At 39.3% G+C, this 21886-nt stretch overlaps 1 protein-coding gene across 1 annotated transcript in view; it reads left to right on the forward strand.

The window, feature by feature from the left end:
• Positions 1–21886, forward strand: part of npr2 (natriuretic peptide receptor 2) — a 183308-nt gene that overhangs the window by 136242 nt on the left and 25180 nt on the right. Inside the window, exons 16-19 of the mRNA XM_072572008.1 lie at positions 170–316; positions 9212–9335; positions 13387–13455; positions 21674–21848. Of these exons, the coding sequence (XP_072428109.1) occupies positions 170–316; positions 9212–9335; positions 13387–13455; positions 21674–21848 (515 nt within the window). The remainder of the gene's footprint in view (positions 1–169; positions 317–9211; positions 9336–13386; positions 13456–21673; positions 21849–21886) is intronic.

A 21886-nucleotide genomic window follows, 5' to 3' on the forward strand; every position in this document is an offset into this window, starting at 1 on the left:
GAGTGAAGAAAATTGTTTTTGTAAGACAGATGAATAGTTTCTAGTATGTAGGGTACTGTTTGAAATCATAAAGATAATTGAGAACAATCTATTCAGGGCTTAAACTGAATTTTACTAGGATATTAATGATCTTTCATATATATTGTTTCTTTGTATTAATCCTTTTTAGGGAGGGCAGTAGTAGTATCTTGGATAACTTGCTGTCAAGAATGGAGCAGTATGCCAACAACCTGGAGAAGCTTGTAGAGGAAAGAACACAGGCTTACCTGGAGGAAAAGAGAAAAGCAGAAAATCTACTCTATCAGATTTTACCTCAGTAAGAACTCTTCTCATTTATGAACAGAACACTCACTGAGACAAAAAATAGTGGAAACATATTTAAGGGATCTTGTGCTGTTATGAAAATTTTAAGAGAAAATAAAAAGCATGTGTTTGTGAATTGAGATAATTAAAATCATAATCACAAGATCAGAAATCTGCATGTAAATAATGCTGGCTTTAAATTCTTTTAAATGCTTTTATAGTTTAAAGGCTTAAGAAATATATAAAGGAGGATATAAGTGAAGTTTATAGTTAATAGCATGCTAAAAGGTGTCTGTTTATAAAATATATACTGACACTAAAGTTAAGAGTGTTAATGTTGTACCAAATTCTTATACTTTGTGGGTAGACTTGGGTTATTTTTATTGAATCAAATATGAAATGTCTTATTGTGTATTTCATCGTGGATTCAAATGCATGCAACAAAATTAGGTTGTTGTCTAGAATTTCTTCAATTGCTGTAAAAATGTGAAATCGGTTTTTGGAGCTCAATCAATGAATAGATTATTATAGAGTCAGTCGAATCTGGAATCCTTGTAAAATGATAGATGGGTGCAATTTGAGTTTTCCCAGCCATTGCTGCTGCTTACAGTTCATGCCAGTGTGGGGGGGGAGCAAAAAGCCTTCCAGCTCTCTCCATTCACTGGTTTCAATATGATGTCAGATCCCACAGACGATCTTATGGATTTCAGTCAGGTTCCCGGAGAAATTTCATTCATGGCTCATCAGATAAGGAGGAGGGTGAGGTTTCAGGAACCTTTTGAATGCTGCTTCCTTGCCCCCTGCATTCCCACTTTGTTCCTAACTGGGTTTTCTTAAAGTTAAAGAAAGTGTGAGCTTACTAGCTACTAATGTGTCAGAAAAGATAATACAGCCCACAGGAGATCACAGTATGGTTTATTGAATGGCATTTCTCTTTTGGGAGTGTTGCTGACTGAATTTCCCTTGACACTTTTCATGTGTGACATTCCATAGTTCATTCTCAGGACTCAGTATAATCCATGGAAAGATTTTTGACTATTGCTAAATTTGCATCCTCAGTTATCTTTTGGTTTGTCTGTCTTCTTTAAAAGTCAAGATTTTATTTAAAATTCAGTATATCCATAAGTAATTTAAGATTAAGATCCATTGTCATGACAAAGTACAGGTGAATATATTCTACAAAGCATTTTGCAAGTGATGTTTAGCAGCAAGATGGGCTGCTAACAGCACCAGGTTTAAAGCCAGCTGTGCACTGGGTCGGCGCAGCCAGCCAGGAGTTGCCCTTCACTCTGTGCGTAGTGGGAGAAGAACCAAAAAGCAATATCTCTCAGGTCTCATAGGTGGCACAGCTGACATTTCATGGAAGTACAAGGACAGATTTGTAAATAATTGTTATCGAAGAACCAAGCTAAACAGTGTACCTGTCCTAAGCCACATCCTATTTACAGCCCTGTCAAAGGGACCGCTCTTCTTCTCCCAATACCCAATGTTCCCTAACGTTCTCTCATTTTTCAAAGTGGGATCAACACAGCTGAAAACTCTTCAAAATATTATTTTTATTCAGCAACAGTGAGGTGCTGCATTTTGGGAAAGCAAATCTTAACAGGACTTATACACTTAATGGTAAGGTCCTAGGGAGTGTTGCTGAATAAAGAGACCTTGGAGTGCAGGTTCATAGCTCCTTGAAAGTGGAGTTGCAGGTAGATAGGATAGTGAAGAAGGCGTTTGGTATGCTTTCCTTCATTGGTCAGAGTATTGAGTGCAGGAGTTGGGAGGTCATGTTGCAGCTGTACAGGACATTGGTTAGGCCACTGTTGGAATATTGCATTCAATTCTGGTCTCCTTCCTATCGGAAAGATGTTGTGAAACTTGAAAGGGTTCAGAAAAGATTTACAAGGATGTTGCCAGGGTTGGAAGATCTCAGCTCTAGGGAGAGGCTGAATAGGCTGGGGCTGTTTTCCCTGGAGCGTCGGAGGCTGAGGGGTGACCTTATAGAGGTTTACAAAATTATGAGGGGCATGGATAGGATAAATAGACAAAGTCTTTTCCCTGGGGTCGTGGAGTCCAGAGCTAGAGGGCATAGGTTTAGGGTGAGAGGGGAAAGATATAGAAAAAACCTCAGGGGCAACCTTTTCATGCAGAGGGTAGTATGTGTATGGAATGAGCTGCCAGAGGATGTGGTGGAGGCTGGTACAATTGCAACATTTAAGAAGCATTTGGATGGGTATATGAATAGGAAGGATTTGGAGGGATATGGGCTGGGTGCTGGCAGGTGGGACTAGATTGGGTTGGGATATCTGGTCGGCATGGACGATTGGACCAAAGGGTCTGTTTCCATGCTATACATCTCTATGACTCTATTTATATACCAATACAGACACATTTAAATGCTATATTTGAACCAGCCTCCACCACTTCCTATGGCAGTTCATTCCATGCACGCACCACCCTCTGCATCGAAACATTGCCCCTTAGGTTGCTTTTACATCTTTCCTCTCTCACCTTAAACCTATACCCTCTACTTCTGGGCTTCCCCCTCCCAGGGAAAATAACTTGCCTATTTACCCTATCCATGCCCATCATGATTTTATAAACTTCTGTAAGGTCACAGCAGGGAAAATAGCCCCAGCCTATTCAGCCTCTCCCTATAGCTCAAACCCTCCAAAGCTGGCAAAATCCTCATATATGTTTTCTTCACAATATCCTTCCTATAGGCGGCACACCAAAATTGCACGCAGTACACCAAAAATGTCTTATTCAGCGACAACATGACCTCCCAACTCCTGTACTCAATACTCTGACCAATAAAGGAAAGAATACCAAATGCCCTCTTCATTATCCAATCTATGTGGGACTCCACTTTTCAGGAACTGTGAACTTGCACTCCAAGGTCTCTTTGATCAGCAACACTCTCCAGGACCTTCCCATTGAGTGTATAAGTCCTGCCCTGATTTGCATTTCCAAAATGCAGCACCTCACATTTATCTAAATTAAACTCCATCTTCCACCTCTCAGCCCATTGGCCCATCTGATCAACATCCCATTGTACTCCAAGATAGCCTTCTTCGCTGTCCACTACCCCTCCAATTTTAGTGTTGTCTGCAAACTTACTAACTGTACCTCCTATGTTCACATCCAAATCATTTATATAAATTCCAAAAAGCAGTGGTCACAGCACAAATCCTTGTGGCACTGCCCTGGACACAGGCCTCCAGTCTGATGAGGAACCCTCCACCACCACCATCTGTTATCAACCTTTGAACCAGTCCTGTATCTAAATAACTAGTTCTCCCAGTGACCTAACTTTGCTAACCAGTCTATCATGTGGAAACTTGTTGAACACGTTACTGAAGTCTGCATAGCTCACATCCACCACTCTGCCCTCATCAATCCACTTGGTTAGTTCTTCAAAACACTCAATCAAGTTAGTGAGACAGGCTTTTGTATGAGCCACAGACAGCACAGTTAAGATCACGTGTGAGTATTTCTGCTTCACAGAGATGGCTACCTTCAAACTGCAGTGAAATAGTGGTGATTGCTTGTGAGCAGCATTTGCACCGCACGCAGATGGACAACGTGTATTCACATACAGAACACTATGATGACAGATTACTTCAACCTATTCTGTGAAAGTGCCTGATTTTTTAAAATTTATTCATGGGATTATGCCCATCATAGTTACCCAGAGGGTAGTTAAGAGTCAAGTTCTGGAGTTATTTACAGGCCAGACCAGTTAAGAATGGCCGATTTCCTTTCCTTTACTGACCCAGATGGATTTTTACAATGATCAACAATAGTCACAGATAGAATAACATTTTTTTTCATTTCCCAAATTTTTAGAATTCAAATTTCACCATTTTCAATGACTCAAATCCATGTCCCCAGGACATTATCCTAGGTTTATGAATCAAACAAAAACAGAAATTGCTGGAAAATCTCAGCAGGTCTGGCAGATTCTGTGGAGAGAAACAGAGCTAATACTTCGGGTCCAGTGACCCTTCTTCAGACGTTTCCAATTTTCAGCATCCGCTGGTTTTTGTTTAAGTTCGAGAGAACTAGTTTAGCAACATTATCACCAAGCTACCATTTCCCCATGGTTAATGCTACAGCCCTCTGAAGTGCCTCACATCAGTCACAAGTAAAACTTGCTTACTTTGGCAGAAGAAAGAAATACCTATTCCTCCCTCTCTGGGTTTGTTGTAGCCAGGATTCATTTCCAAGTACTGTGAGCCTTACAGTTCAGAATGAGGTAACAAAGCACAAAAAGGCAAGGCAAAAACAGAGATGAAGCATCCAAGTAATGCAAAGTGAGTGAGTGCTATGTCAGCAAGAGATCATCACTAAGATACAGCCTAGTTGACCTAATGGTATAGTTAAGTGGTGATCTGATCAAAGTCTTCAAGATATTAACAGGAAAAGAAAGGGGAGATAAACTTCACCAGTTGGGGATTCGAGAACTGGGGGTCATAGTCTGCGAATTCGGGCCAGACCGCGCAGAGACGATATTGGAAGCACTTCTACACACATAGGACGGAAGATGTTTGGAACTGTTGTCCTCAAATGGCAGCAGATAATAGATCAGTTGTTAATTTTAAATCTGAGATAGATTAATTTTTATTAAACAAAGATATTAAGGGATTTAGGCCAAAGGCATATTTAAGGAATCATGGATCAGCCAAGATATCAAAGAATGGTGGAACATGTTTAAGGAGTTGAATAGCTTACTCCTGTTCCTATGGTTATCTGATCCTGCATGCCAAGTGTCCTGGCAGCAGCATTACAATGAAATGCAGCATGAACTTGTAAGTGATTTAAGTATATGCCAGTGAGGCTGGTACATGTCAGATATGAATGTCTTTATGTGGGGATGCATAGGCTCATTGCCTGTGGAGTGTACCCCGAGATGGTGGCTGACGTCCAAGCTGGAAAGCCGGAGGACCAAGCAATGGGCTGAGGTTTCCAGGTAGCCACTCTCACTTCCATCCCAGGAACTGTTACTGATACATTTCTGTCCAGCAGGTGGGAGAATGGGAAATTACATAATAATACTTCCTATTCACAGAATCCGTACAGTATGAAAGCAGGTCATTCTGCCCGTACTGACCCTCTGAAGTGCTTCCCACCCTGACCCATCCCTCTACTCTATAACCCTGCATTTCCCATGGTTAATCCGCCCCGCTTGCACATCCATGGACACGATGGGTAATTTAGCATTGTCAATCCACTTAATCTGCACACTTTTGGATTGTGGGAAGAAACCGGAGCACCCGGAGGAAACCCATGCAGACACAGGGAGAATGTGCAAACTCCACACAGTTGCCTGGGGGTGGAATCGAACCCATCTGCCTGACACTGTGAGGCAGCAGCACTGAGCCGCTATGCCACTGTAAACTTAGCTAATAATGAGATGTTAATATATGCTAATGCATGTAGATAGGTGAGAATCTTGTCATATTGCTCAAGACTTGTTTGGAAAAGAGGATTTAATCCCCTCAACATGGAGAGACTTCTTGCTGGCCATTGTCACATGTTTCTCCGACATTCTTACTGATGCATGTATCATTTAGTGCCTGGCAATACTCTACTCATATTGAATGCAACCTTTCATGTCTTTATAACTTTTCACATTATCAGATCTTAGCTCCCAAGTGAGGTCTGAGAAATTTGAGCCTGATTTCCTTGCCTTTTCCATCAACTTTTGTGCTATCAGGATCTGGAACTAGCCAAACTGTTCTTGCAGAGAGCTGTTATAGACTCAAAGAGTTGAATAGCTTGGATGGGAAAATCCCAAAATGGCTCATATATAAAATAGCAGATCTGATAAAGGTGCCTTGTTATATAAGTCTTGCCTCATGCATTTCTTTTTGAGTTAAAGTCAGGTATTTAGGTATTTACTCTTTACAACAGAGGTTTGATCATATAATATAAGTTGATATCAATAAAATACTGTGCAAAAGCTGTTTGGTCAGATAGGACTTTAACCAACATTGTAGGTGCCCTTCCAAGTCATAAAATATCACACAAACCCATTTGAAGAAGAAAAGCAGAACGCGCTTTATTCTTCAACCAAAATTGGCAGGTGTATTAAAAACATAAAACAGCGACCTTCATGTGCCATAAAACACTCTGAGACAGCCTTTTCTAAATGCAAGTTGCTCCTATCTGGAATTGAATGACACTTACACTTCAAAACTGTGTCATGATAAAGATAATGGTTTAATGATCAATTGCTTATCAGGGATTGATTAATTTTGCAGGTTAGTTCAATTAAGACAGGAAAACACATTATAAGCTTCTGCTTTTATACCCTAGTTTCTTCAGAATTTCACCCTTCTGGTGCCCAATATATTTCCACCTTCATGACCTGCTCTAAAACCTGTCAAGTCTCCTCAACACTTGGTTTTTTGGATCTCTGGATCACTTTCTTTTGCTGCTTCATTAGTTGTCCCTCTGACATTCTTTCACTATAGTATTATTGCTAGCATATATTTCTGAAGGAAAAGTCTCCTCAGTGATTGGCAGCCCTTTTTTTAGTATGTTTTGTATTATCACCTGCTTTTACAGGTCTGTCATTTTTTGTTGCATTACGTTTAAAAGCAGCCAATGTTTCTGTAGCTGCTCCTGGCTGAGCCTGATCTGTTTTATATGCAATTTGCTCTAGATCTTCCTGTAAACTGACAATCTGATTGAAGATACAGAGTTATAGTTTATGCTGCTTCCTTTTCTTTGTAAATCAATACAGTGTATCTTTAAATTCTCAAGAAGAATCTCACCATGTGACATCTGCTCATCTAAATCAAAACTCATATACAACAAACACAAGAAGCTTGAGCAATCACCTGCATAACTGAATACATCATTGATTGATAGGGAGTGTCTTCATTTATGTGTTATTTAGTCTAAACTAATGTCAAATTCAATGGTTGGGTCTTCCCAGGGCCTGAATGATGTGGGCAATGTTGAGAAATTTGGGAGAATGACATGAGAAGTGGAAGGAGACCTTTCTTGACATCAGGAGCGAGTAATTGAATTTTCCTACAAAGTCCCAAATGTTGAGTTGAGATTCTCATTAGTGTGCGGCAAGAGGTCTATTAGTTGGGATTATCCCTCACTATCACCCTCACTACTATCTAATCTCACATCATTAATATGCAACTTCCCACTCTACCATCCACTGCATAGGCAGTAGAGAATAGAAGTGAAAATCCCTGACAAAGAAGGTACCTGGCGATGTGAATTCTCTACTTGATTCTCCAGACTTCCATCTTGAACACCAGCATCAGTATTTCAGGGTATGTTCCATAAGCAAAGGCAGCATATACTCTGGATCCATGACTGCTGACATATGTCAGCCTCTCCGAACCAACACAGCATGTCTCTGATCCACTTACAGTACATTTCCAAATTTTAAAGCTGCACTTTATTTGCACTCCTTTATTTCTGGCCTCTCTGCACTTCCAGTTTTATATGCTTCAGCATTGATGGGCATGTCTGCTGGCGCATGGATCCCAAGATTTGAAATTCAATTGGGGCAAGTTACTATGGGGGCAAGGAATTGCAGATATATTAGTACTGGGCAAGTGAGAATGCGGCTCAGTTTATCTTACAGACCACTCATCCTCATGCCAACTGCAAATTCATCAGTGAAGAGGTTAAATTGTGCCCTATGAGTTTAAAGCAAAGTTTTTAAATGATTTTTCATGAACACTGATGCTAGGATTGTCTATTTCAGCACTCCTGGCACAAGCTGAGAGTGTAAAAGCTGAAATTATGGACCCCCCAGCCTGTGTTTTGAATATGGTTTATGGACTGCCTTGAAGGTATAATTATAGTATGACAGGATTACACAGCCAGTTTTCTTTATAAACACTGGCATTAAAAAAAACATTAACAAGACTATGCATATATAATGCATTGCTCATGGTGAGTCAGAACATACACTGTTTTATAACAATGATGGTATAGAGGATAACTGATTTACAGAGTCTGAAAACGTCTAAGTCAATTTCATAAATTAAGGAATTATAGAAAGAGACAACTCAGAAATAAACCAGTTTGTAATTTTTGTTAAGTGATGTACTGGAAATTTTATTGGTGATGAAATCCTAAAATATTTGTTTTTTTAAAAAAACTGGACACAAATTATGTGCACAACTTCAAATCTTTACAAGTTTGAAAGCTGGCATTGCACAGCAATAAAGTACTGTATGCAAGAAGCATCAACTGGAAATAAATATCAATGGTGAAAAGTGCTGGAGTGGGGACTATAGGGAGAGATTGTCTGGAGCAAAAAAAGGAGTCTGGTCTTCAGTTGTACTATGGAGTAGTCTTGTGGGTTGTTATGATTGATTGTGGATTTTGGACCTTGATACTTCTTTAATCAAACTATAGGAATTGTAATTGGAAAGGTTTGCAAAGGATGACATCTGCTCCAGCTATATTGGCGGGGAACAAGCAAGGAATCTACCTCCCTGTACATGTCCCCTTACGTTTCTACCTCCTAACTGGGTCAAAAAATCAAAAACTGGAAGCATTCTAATTGCTATTGACAAAACCCAAGCAAGAGATAATTCCTGCTTTTCTAGAAATGTAGATAATGGAGATGATAAAGAAGCAATAATTAAACACTATGTATTTCAAAATTCAACTTGCTTTTGTTTGAAAATTGAAATGTCTTATGTATTCAGTAGCAAACACATAATCTAGGTTCTGAGTACATTAGAATGAGTCATGAAAAGTTCAGGCAGTAAAATAAGTAGATGTTTCAAAAAGGTATTTCATTCTTTAAGATATGTGACATTTGTGTCATTAATGATAGTCAATCTCTTCTTTGAGTTTAAAATCAAAAATTTCTGATGTGTGACACACAGAACCTGCTCTTATTTAAGCATTCATATTTTTGTTGCAGCTCAGTGGCAGAACAACTGAAGTGGGGTGAGACAGTACAAGCAGAGGCATTTGACAGTGTCACAATTTACTTCAGCGATATTGTTGGATTCACTTCAATGTCTGCAGAAAGCACACCACTACAGGTAGTACATTGTTAACTGAGGTCTACTAATTTTGCGACCTTCTATGTTGATGCAATATTTCGTTGCAATTTCTATAAACGATATTGCATTCTTGTAAGAATAAGTTCAATAATGTGAATCATAGTCTCAATTATATCACCCAAACTGTATCATCGATAACAATAGATGCAATGGATATCAGCACACCGTTTACCATTTTAAACATATTTATGAAATGAAATACTTTTGGACAAACTAGAAAAAGAATTCTTGATTGCTTTCTGCCCAAACACTCAAACCTAATATTAAGTTGTTAAAGTGTATAAATAAGTACCGGTATCATCAGTTAACCCTTGGGCAAGAAGACTGAAGGAAAGGTTTAATGCAGTCTGCCACAGTTCAAATAATTTGGATGCAGAAAGACACTTAACAAAGCAGTATTTACATATCCTGTTAGTACCAATGCTGTTCATTAAAGTATTTCATTAGCCAACAAATTAAGAGAAATTGCATGTTCTTTGAATTCATATTGTTGCAGATTTTCAACTTGATGCCTAGGCTGATACAAGGGAACACTAACATCTGCAAGGTCACCAACAAGCCACTCAAAATCCAAACTTGGAAATATATCGCCATTTCTTGAGGTCAATGGGTCAAAATAGTGCACCTAAAAGAACACCAAATGAACTGCAGCAAATCACCACCACATTTCCTGTGACAATGAGGGGTTGGCAATAAATACTGGCCCTGCTAGTGATATCCATAAGCCCTGAATGAATAAAAAAAATTGGTTTGTGATTGTCCACCTTTTGTAGAAATTAGTTGATTCTTTTTTCCTTTATATCAATGCTTCCATAATGCAAATCCTATTTAATACATCAATTTATATCTGGGCCAGTAAGTTGTAAATCTAATCTGTTCTTTCACAAAAGTCAATTATGGAGCTTATTCCTTATACATAGCAGATCTGCATTTGCCAATGTGTTTCAGAACACAAGAGATTGGCAGAAACTGATTTTGTTTCATGGTTACTGGCATTGAATTAAGTGCCAGATGCTATTTCTTTCCAGAAACAAAGACTAGGAAATGTATTTAAGTTTAAGTTCCTCTTATATCAGGTAACAACACATTTATTCTAGCTTTGTAACTCACTTGTAAGGGTAGTATTTGGGACCAAGGTTATGATTTTACTCCTTAATTTAAATCCATAATCCATAGAGATTATAGCTGGGGAAAGCTATCTAATAGGTTATTGATTCATAACCAATTCTGACAATCTTCATAAAGACATGCATTCACCTTGAATTAAATTCTAATTAACTTGGTTAATAATTGTTTGGTATTCTAGATAAAAACAACAATGCTGCTTTTGTAAATAGCTAAGGATTTTTTCTGGCAGTTAATGACTAATGTAAGATGAGATCCAAGACAAGATAGAGTACAGGTTAGGGAGACACTAGGAAGGAATGATTTGGAGATGCCGGTGTTGGACTGGGGTGTATAAAGTTAAAAATCACACAACACCAGGTTATTGTCCAACAGGTTTAATTGGAAGCACTAGCTTTGGGAGCGCAGCTCCTTCATCAGGAAGGAAAACAGTGCTCAAGAAAACAAACATGATCTGGTAACAAAGAATAGATAGACTCTGCCAGCACAGAGTCATCAAGTTGTACAGCACAGAAACATACCCTTCGGTCCAACTCATCCATGCCGACCAGATATCCTAAATTAATCTAGTCCCATTTGCCAGCATTTGGCTTTATATCCTTCTAAACCCTTCCTATTCATATACCCATCCAGATGCGTTTGAAATGTTGTAAGGAGGAAAGGGTACAATGAGACAAACCTATCTTAATCGGCTGTTTCAATCATTAAACATGAATAGGAATACCCAAAGGCGAGAGAAAGCATTGACTGATTCCAGATTCAGTATTGCTTAGTATGTGTGAGGGAGAGCACACCTTGACCTTCTATTTGTTAGTGATTCTGACAAGGAAGACAAGCAGGAGGCTGGAAGAACACAACAAGCCAGACAGCATCGGGAGGTGGAGAAGACAATGAGATGCTGACTTCTCTACCTCCTGATGCTGCCTGGCTTGCTGTGTTCTTCCAGCCTTCTGCTTGTCAACCTTGGATTCCAGCACCTGCAGTGTTTTTTTGTCTCCCAGTAAGATATTCATTTAAAATGGAAGTTGAAATAAATCTGACAGACAGTAAAACAAAACAGTTTAACATGATTTGGTTTATGTTATACTGAGAGCTAAAAGCAAGTGTAGTACTTTAATTGGGTTAAATTCAATGGGATGGGGGAACAGTCAAAGCAAGTGAAGTGGATTGAACACTGTAGTCAAGTAGATGCAAATCATCTTTGAAGGACTAATGTTAAAAATATAGGTCTATACACAGAATAGGAATGCTTACAAAACAACATTTACAATGGAAATAGTTCATTGAAGAATTGGAAGAAGATGTAGAAACATTTTTTTAAAATCGTCAAATGAGAAAAGAAACACTAGAAAGATCTAGTAAAAAGCATATCTGCACAGGCAACACATAATAGTAAAAAAATTAACCGCAAGTTAGTGAGAGATAAAACAGAGAAGTAGTGAACATCATAAAAAATACGAATGAAATCAAGATGGAGGTTGAATGCAGAATGTTAAAGATTCTGAATGATTACTCCTACCAAGTATTTATTAAAAAGAAAAAAAGAAATACGCCTCCCTCAACCAAAAAAATACAAAATCAAATATAAATGACTTGCAATATGTATTCCCAACACAGGAGATAGGTCAGCACGTTTAAAAATGGCCCAGTGTAATCCATCTGGAATTGCACCATAACATCAGGTTAATGAAACACAGCTTGTAGGGTAAAGGCTGAACAGTCTTTTGATGCACTTTCAAAAAATTGGTGCTCTTATAAACATTTGCAAACCACAAGTTGTCTTTACTTAATCTTCGTCTTTATTGTTGAAAGGCTGAAATTAAAAGAAGAGTATTGAAATTGGTATGTCAAGGACAGCTCCAGAAGGGAGCTAAGCAAAGGGCATTGAAATACAGCAGGTCTGTCAAAACACATGGTAAAAGGTTTGCACAAAATTCCGAATGCAATAAGTACTTTTAAGACCACTCTCATGGGCTCTCCAAATGATTTTCACTTCTTTGGCCCTTATTCGTATTTATTGAGAACATAGGATGCATTTTAGCTGGATGCAATCTTAAAACAATTTAGCACATGAGCACATGGTGCTCCGCCTAGTGGTGACATTGGCCATAAACATAGCCCAACTAAAATGAAAGTTATAGACAATCTAAAAGGTGTCCAAAATAGTCGAATACCCAAACACATTACATTTAAAGTAGCCTAATGTGATTTGAGAATTACTTTTCTTTTAGATGTGGGCATGTCTGGCTGGTCAGCATTTATTATTGATCCCTAGTTGTCCTTGAAGAGGTGACAGTGAGCTGCCTTCTTGAACCACTGAAGTCCACATGCTGTAGATTGCCCTAAATTGCCCTCTGGGTGGGATTTCCATGTTTTTGACCCAGCGACAATGAAGGAATGATGATATATTTCTAAGACAGGATGGTGAGTGGCTAGGAAGGGAACTTGCAGGTGGTGGTGTTCTTAATGACAATATTCTGGAATTAGTGATCTAGAAAAAAAATCTTCTTTCATTCAATTCATTTGAGGCAAAAATAGTCTGCCCACCATATTTAGAAAAGTCCAAGAATTCACTATGGAGTCGTCACTCTGGAAATAGCCACTGGGTCATTTATATAGGCATAGAGATGGTAAAGACTATCAATTATGGAAATCAAAATCCATGAATCATTGAACAAAAAAAAGTGTTGTGTGATGTTGTGTTCAACAGTATTGTGTTCAAAACACAAGTAAATGCAGTTTTCAGAAGAGGTGGCTGTTTAAATAACTTTCCATAATATTGTTTCCTTGTATAGTTTGGTTACTTTGCTAATATCAGAATTTATATTTTTTATTGATTATTTTGTTTGTTGCTCAATTGCTTTCAAATACATCAGTAGATAAGGATTTTTATTTCTTCATGCAGGTTGTGACCTTGCTGAATGATCTTTATACCTGTTTTGATGCAATTATTGACAATTTTGATGTCTATAAGGTATGTAAAATACATTTTAAGCAACAGCTATATGCCCTCCCATCTTTACATTGAATGGTATCATTATACAATAAGAGAGAATGGGAGAAGTTTGCTATGTATATATTTGTTTACTTTATGTACAACAGTCTACTTAGGACTGAGGGTTAGTGTTTGATCATGTGATAGCTGTTTCTAAACTGTTTAAATTTGTTGAGAAATGCCAGCTGTTAATGAAATGTTATATTCTCTGAATACACATCATGTGAATCATATTGCAGTTTCAACAATTTTTTTCAAACGGAAAAGACTGCTAATAAAAAGGCAAAAAGAGGTGAAAAAAAACTGTCCATGAAGAAATCAGCATAAGGGATGATCTCACTGTGTGTGTGTGTGGTGTACATGTTAAGTTAACTCAGTTTATGTTATCATTATCTCAATACGTGCAGAATTAAAACAGGCCATTTAACACATTATGCCTGTACTAGCTCTTTAAAAGAGTCATCCAATCCCAATCTCCTCTCTCCCTGTAAATAACTCACTTTTTTTATTACTTATCAAATTTTATTTTGCTTCGACCATGTTTTCAGACAGTGCATTCCAATTATCAAAATGTTTAAAAAAACTCATCATTCTTCTGCCAATTGCCTCGAACCTGTGACTGTTAGTTATTGACCTTCCTATGAATGGAAACATTTTTCAATTTACAGATGCTGTTTCTTAATGCACTGAAATCTGTATGATTTATGATAGTAATTTTACATCCTTTGTGACTGTCATTCTTGAAGTGGCTTCCTGATGAGCTATATGTCTTTAATCATGCGTAGCAAATTGTATTGGACTAGGTTCCAAGGTAACTGGGTTGAGTCTGATCCAAGAGTCACACCTGAAATTACTTCAATATAAACTGCCACAAGTACAGATGGTAAACAGTTAGAACTGCGTTATCCACACTCTTGGTGATAATACACTTCTCCAGTTGAGTGAACTTCACTTCAGCATGGTGAAGCATAAAGGTCTGTTTGCTATCAGAACAGATACAAGAATCGTGCTGCACAAGAATCAATTTGACCTTGAATCAACCACAAATAAATATTTTTTTCTATAGGGTTAGATCAAAGCCAAGTGGAATGCAGTGCAGAATTGCTCAATGTGAAGGTAAACTGATTAGGCATTCACAGTCTTTTATTGGATTCTTGGGATGGCAAGACTGACATACAGAGTACAGCACAAAAACAGACCCTTCAGTCCAACCCGTCCATGCTGACCAGATATCCCAACCCAATCTAGTCTCACCTGCCAGCACCTGGCCTATATCCCTCCAAACCCTTCCTATTCATATATCCATCCAGATGCCCTTTAAATGTTGCAATTCTAGCCTCCACCACTTCCTCTGGCAGCTCATTCCATACACATACCATCTTCTGCATGAAAACATTGCCCCTCATGTCTCTTTTATATCTTGCCTCTCTCACCCTAAACCAATGCCCTCTAGTTCTGGACTTCCCCACCCCAAGGAAAAGACTTTGTCTATTTATCCTATCCATGCCCCTCATGATTTTATAAACCTCTAAAAGGTCACCCGTCAGCCTCTGACACTCCAGGGAAAACAGCCCCAATCTCTCCCTATAGCTCAAATCCTCCAACCTGGCAACATCCTTGTAAATCTTTTCTGAACCCTTTCAAGTTTCACAACCTCCTTCCATAAGACTATAAGAATTACGAGTGGAAGTAAGGCCATTCAGCCCATTGAGTCCCCTCCACCATTTAATCATGGCTGATGGGCATTTGAATTCCACTTATCTGCAATCTCCCCATATCCCTTACGAGATTAAGAATTTATCAATTTCTGCCTTGAAGACATTTAATGTCCCCCTCTCCACTGTGCTTTGTGGCAGTGAATTCCACATGTCCATCACTGTCTGGCTGAAGAAATGTCTCCTCATTTCTGTTCTAAATTGATCTGCTCTAATTCTAAGGTTGTGCCCACGAGTCCTAATATCCCCGCCTGACAGAAACAAATTCACAGCATCCACCCTTTCTAAACCATGCATTATCTTGTATGTTTCTATTAGATCTCCCCTCAACCTTCTGAACTCTAATGAATATAATCCCAGGATCTTCAGCCATTCATCATATGTTAGGCCTACCATTCCAGGGATCATCTGTGTGAATCTCTGCTGGACACGCTCCAGTGCCAGTATGTCCTTCCTGAGGTGTGCAGCCCAAAACGGGACACAGTATTCTAAATGGGGCCTAACCAGAGCTTTATAAAGTCTCAGTAGCACATCGCTGCTTTTACGTTCCAACCTCTTGAGATAAATGACAACATTACATTTGCTTTCTTCACTACGGACTCAACTTGCAAGTCAACCTTTAAAGAATGCTGTACTAGCACTCCCAGATCCCTTTGTACTTTGGCTTTATGAATTTTCTCACCATTTATAAAATAGTCCATGCCTGGGTTCTTTTTTCCAAAGTGCAATACCTCGCATTTGCTCACATTGAATTTCATCAGCCATTTCTTGGACCACTCTCCTAAACTGTCTAAATCTTTCTGTACTGGATTAGTGGTGCTGGAAGAGCACAGCAGTTCAGGCAGCATCCAGCGAGCAGCTTTTGCCCGAAACGTTGATTTCGCTGCTCGCTGGATGCTGCCTGAACTGCTGTGCTCTTCCAGCACCACTAATCCAGTATTTGATTTTCAGCATCTGCAGTCATTGTTTTTACCTTAAATCTTTCTGTAGCCTCCCCACCTCCTCAGAACTACCTGCCTGTCCACCTAACTTCATATCATCGGTGAACTTCGCCAGAGTGCCCCCAGTCTCTTCATCCAGATCATTTATATATAAAGTGAGCAGCTACGGCCCCAACACTGAATCCTGTGGGACACCACTTGTCACCAGCTGCCATTCCGAAAAAGAACCTTTTATCCCAACTCTCTGCCTTCTGTCAGACAGCCAATCATCAATCCATGCCAGTAGCTCACCTCGAACACCGTGGGCCCTCACCTTACTCAGCAACCTCCCATGAGGCACCTTATTAAAGGCTTTTTGGAAGTCTAGGTAGATTACATCCACTGGGTTTCCCTGATCGAACCTACTTGTTATCACTTCAAAGAATTCTAACAGGCTTTTCAGGCACAACCTCCCCATTACTAAATCTATGCTGACTTGCTCTAATCCAACCCTACACTTCCAAGAATTTAGAAATCTCATCCTTAACGATGGGTTCTAGAATTTTACCTATAACCGAGGTTAGGCTATAATTTTCCATCTTTTGTCTTGATTCTTTCTTGAACAAGGGGGTTACAACAGTGATTTTCCAATCATCTGAGGCTTTCCCTGACTCCAGTGATTTTTGAAAGATCACAACCAATGCCTCCTCTATTTCTTTAGCCACCTCCCTCAGAACTCTAGGGTGTAGCCGATGCGGGCCAGGAGATTTATCAGGTTTTAGACCTTTTAGCTAATCATGTACTTTCTCCTTTGTAATGGTCACCATACTCAACTCTGCCCTTGACTCTCCTTAATTGTTGGGATATTATTCATTTCTTCCACTGTGAAGACTGACACAAAGTATTTATTAAGTTCTTCAGCTATTTCCTTATCTCCCATCACTAGCCTTCCTGCATCAATGTGGTGTGGCCCAATCGCTACTTTTGTTCTCCTTTGTTTCTTATGTGTTGAAAGAAACTTTTGCTATCATTTCTAATATTACTGGCTAGCTTACCTTCATATTTGATCCTCTCCTTCCTTATTTCTTTGTTTGTTAGCCTATGTTTGTTTTTGTAGTATTCCCAATCTTCTAATTTCCCAGTGCTCTTGGCCACTTTATAGGCTCTCTCTTTTTGTGTGATACATTTCCTGAGTTATTATGTCTGCCATGGCTGCCTAATTTCCACACTCCCCCCCAAAAAAATGAATAGATCTCATTGAAACCGAAGCTTCTAACAGGGCTAGACGGAGTAAACACAGGAAGGGTAATAGTCCTGATAACTGGAGAGTTTAGAACCACAGGTCACAGTCTAAGGACATGGGTCAGGTTGGAATTAGCATTAGGACTGAAATGAGAAGAAAGTTCTCCACCCTGAGAATGGTGAGCATATAGAATTCTGCCACAGACCAGCAGATGATCAATAGGAGTTGTGCTGTTTATGTTTCAAATTCCATAGTCTCACCCCACCCCACCCTTCCCCCACAATAACATTTGATTCCCTTGCCTAAAAATAGTCAATCTAACTCTGCCATAAAAATATTTAATGACCTTGCCTCCACTGACATCTGAGGCAGACATTTCCAAAGTTGTACAACCCTCTGAAGGAAAATTCCACTCATCTTTCTCCTAAAAAGCTGATCTCTAATTTAAAGCCATGTTCCCTAGCTCAGGACTTACCCATTAGGGTGAACATCCTTTTGACATCCAGTTTGTCAACTCCATTCAGGATCTTATGAAATTCAATGGAACCATCCCTGGCTCTTTTGAACCTCAATAAAAACCAGTCTAATCTTTCCTCGTAAAATACCAAATCACATTCAAGGTGTCAATTTAAGAATCCAGCCTGAACAATCTCTGGCATATTTTACGTACTTCTTTAAAGAATGAGACTAAAACTGTACGCAGTATTTGAGGTGTGGTGTCACCATCAGCATGTTTAACTGAAGTATATCAACATTATTTTTATTCTCAATTCTTCTCATAGCAAAGGCTATCATCCCATTCGACTTGCTGATTATGTATGCAGTCAAACAATGTGGCACTGGAAACACACAGCAGGTCAGGCAACATACGAGGAGCAGATGAGTTGATGTTTCGGGCATAAGCTGATGAAGTGCTTATGCCCAAAATGTTCACTCTCCCTGCTCCTCGGATGCACCCTGACCTGCTGTGTTTTTCCAGTGCCACACCTTTTGACTCTGACTCTCCAGCATCTGCAGTCTTCACATTCTCTCAGTGATTATGAATTGAACCTGCATACTAATGTTTTGAGACTTATGGACTGGAACTCCTGTATCCATCTCCACCTCAGAAATTGCACCCCCCCGCCACCCCGCGCCCCCCACTGACTTTACTTGCTCTTTTCCTTTTTAGATCGCCACAGAAGCTCTTACTGTCTGTTTTTGTATTTGTAATTAGCTTCCTGTCATATTCTACTTTATTAGTTCTAATTAACCATTTATCTGTTCTTTGTATTCTGACCAGTCATTAGAATTCCCACTCACCTTTAAACAGTTATATGCTTTTTCCTTAAGTTTGATGCTTTTCTTAACTTCTTTAATTAACATAGAATGGTGTGTCTTTCCTTTGGATTTTTTTCTTTATACTAGAAAAGTATTTATTTTGAATATGCTGCAATATCTATTTTAATATCTGCCACTACTTCTGTTTAAAGTAAACAGACAGGTCAGCATTCACATCCACACACTTGCCCTTATTTAAGCTTAAAATCCTAGGTTTAGACCCACTCTTCTCCTGTTCAAACTAGATGTAAATTTTAATCATATTATGATTCTCAGTAGCTAAATGTCATTACTGAGATTAATAATTAAACCTATTAGATTGCATAATAAAAAAGTCTAGTGCAGCTACTCTCTAGTCAGCTCCAGAACATGCGGCTCTAAGAACACTCTATAAACTCTTCATCAAGGCATTATAGCCAATCAGTTTTCTCCCATTTATATGTACATTGAAATCATCCATAGGTATTTCTGTCCTGCTAACACAAGCACCTAATATTTCTGCTTGTAGAATTCACCCTTCAGTGTGTTTTATTTATATTGGTTATAGGTTACTGCCCAACTTTCCCCTTCTATTCCTCACTTCCATCCAAAACTATTCTATGTCCTGACTTTATGAACCAAGGACATCTCTAACTATTGCAAGATTGCTTATGTCTTCATCAAATTCTTTAAAAGCCCAGTAGGACCTCAGGATCCTCCTACTTCTCTCACACCGAAGATACCGTGTTGCGCAGAGTACAATAGACCACCGCAATCGTGGATGGCCTTGCTGAGAGATGCTAAAGGAGTGTTCACATGGGTCAAAGCAGCACATTCTCTTTTTGAGTAAGGCTTTGGGTTTTTTGTTGTTGTTGTGGCTCTGGTGGTAAAGTGCCTGCTCTCCTGTTCCATGTTTGCTTGGCTTCCTCACTGAGGTCATCCAACAGGTCAAGGTGTGGTTACTTTTGGTCCCCCGGAACCAAGAAACTATGGAACCTGCCAAAGGATGAGCTAGTTATGGTAGCTCCCTGGATACAGCACACACTTGCACTGTTCTTTCACAGTGATCACACATCAACTGCATGACAAAGCTCTGGACGCCCTTCTGATTATCAAATACAGCTGTCTCTTCTGCTGGCATCCTATTTGCTCCATGGGCACTGTCTTCTGAAAATCAGGTAAAGGAAGCAAATCTGACATCACTCTGGTTGTGACAGCCTGGTCGGCCTTCAAGTTAATATAGTTGGAAGCTGTCATGAACAAACCTGATGGAGCTGTGGCTGCAGATTGTGAGATCCTATATATACACAGATGTGAAGAGGTGGTAGTATAGAGATCAAGAGATTGGTAATCCAGAACCCTAGGCTAACATTCTGGCGATGTGAATTTGAATCCCACCATGGCAGGTAGTGAACTTTGAATACAGCAATGACCTGAAATTTTTTTAAAAAGCTAACAGACATGTAACCACTGTCAATTGTCATTAAAAACCCATTTGGGTCATTAAAAATGTTTAGGATTGAAAATCTGGCCTTTTATATATGTGACTGCAGCCCCACAGTAATATGGCTGACTCTAACTGCCTTTTGGGCAATTAGTGATGAACAATAAGTGTTACATGGGCAGAACTGTCTGTAACCCATGAATGGTTTTTAATAATGAGGATTGTGTTCACCTTGACAGCTGTAGGCAACAGGTAGCTATCTAACCAACGGGAGATTTTTAGATTTTATGTGATGGGATATGACCTTACATCTCCTGGATATTAATCCAGATCCCTTGGATTGCTACAGGCCCTATATTGTTTATCGAGTAACATCATCACTACGTAATCATCCCTTACTGTGTGGTTGCAAATGTGTGCAGAGCCAGCTAAGTCTCCACTGTTCAGAAAAGCTTACCCTTGGTCTACAGACTCTGCATGAAGGATTTCAACAGCTCTGTATCTAATCACCCTCTTCTGTCCATTCCATATGGCTGACGAGAAGGCAGCAACAGTAGGTATTGCAGGATGCTATTCATGTCACTGTGGTTGGTGGGCTGGTGCAAGGTTTCCCTGCTCCTGCAGACTACGTGTTAAAGGAGGTCTCAAAGGCAGAAAAGTGAGATTGCTCTCTGGTATACAATATACTTTGATAAAATTTGCTTGAGTTGCTGACCCTAACAGCATCAGTTCATTCAATCTGAAAGAACTGCACCTTTCTGCATGATTCTTTGTGACTGACCTTTATATTATTCCATTCCTGATGAAGGGATTTTGCCCAAAACATCGATATTCCTCCTTCGCGGATGTTGCCTGACCTCCTGTGCTTTTCCAGCACCGCACTCTCGACTCCATTCTCCAGCATCCGCAGTCCTTTACTTTCACCTTTATATTACTCTTGTCAGGACAGTTTCACTTTCCACTGAGTTCCTGCAGCGTACTCACCTTCTCCAACCTGGTGAGGTTTAGTCACATGCTCAATGTGTTATTGCAGGTTAAATTGGTTCTTATTTGCTTTATTTTAACCTCTTGTGCTTTCTCATCCCGAATGCTGTAGGACATCCCTGTACGTGGCTGAGAAAGCCCTGAGTGTTGATCCTGAGATTATTACACTTTCTGAAGAAAGATTAGATCTATATTTCAGTCGCTTAATATTCCTGGAAAAGGAAAAGGAAATTTATTTTGTATTGCTTTGGCAGAAATCTTAAACTTAATCTTGTGTACTGTGAACCTCCAGAATTTAATGGCCTTGAATTGGAAGTGGCAGTATGAACAATTGCCGTAATCCATTCACATTATTGATCAAAGAATTCTGCTTATCGCCCAACAAAGTTACATCAGGAAGCCAGAATAACACCAATTGACTTTCAGAGTTAAAAGTTCGAAATGAAATGTCATGTTGCAGCTTAGAGTCCTAATAGAAAATAAGACATCTCCCACCTTAATACCACAATTTTGTCTTTGTATTTCGGACTTCCAGCTTCGGCAGCAATTTGCTTTTGCCCAACTAACAAAGCATTTGTTCTCTCACCTTCAGGTAGAAACAATCGGAGATGCCTATATGGTTGTATCTGGGCTCCCAGTACGAAATGGTAAACTCCATGCACGAGAGACTGCTAGAATGTCCTTAGCACTACTGGAAGCAGTGAAATCATTTAAAATACGACACAGACCCAATGACCAGCTTAAGCTGAGAATAGGAATCCACACTGGTAAATTATCTTCACTCAAATTGCAGACTTTTATGTTT

Source organism: Chiloscyllium punctatum, chromosome 1 (assembly GCF_047496795.1).
Source record: "Chiloscyllium punctatum isolate Juve2018m chromosome 1, sChiPun1.3, whole genome shotgun sequence".
NCBI lineage: Eukaryota > Metazoa > Chordata > Chondrichthyes > Orectolobiformes > Hemiscylliidae > Chiloscyllium > Chiloscyllium punctatum.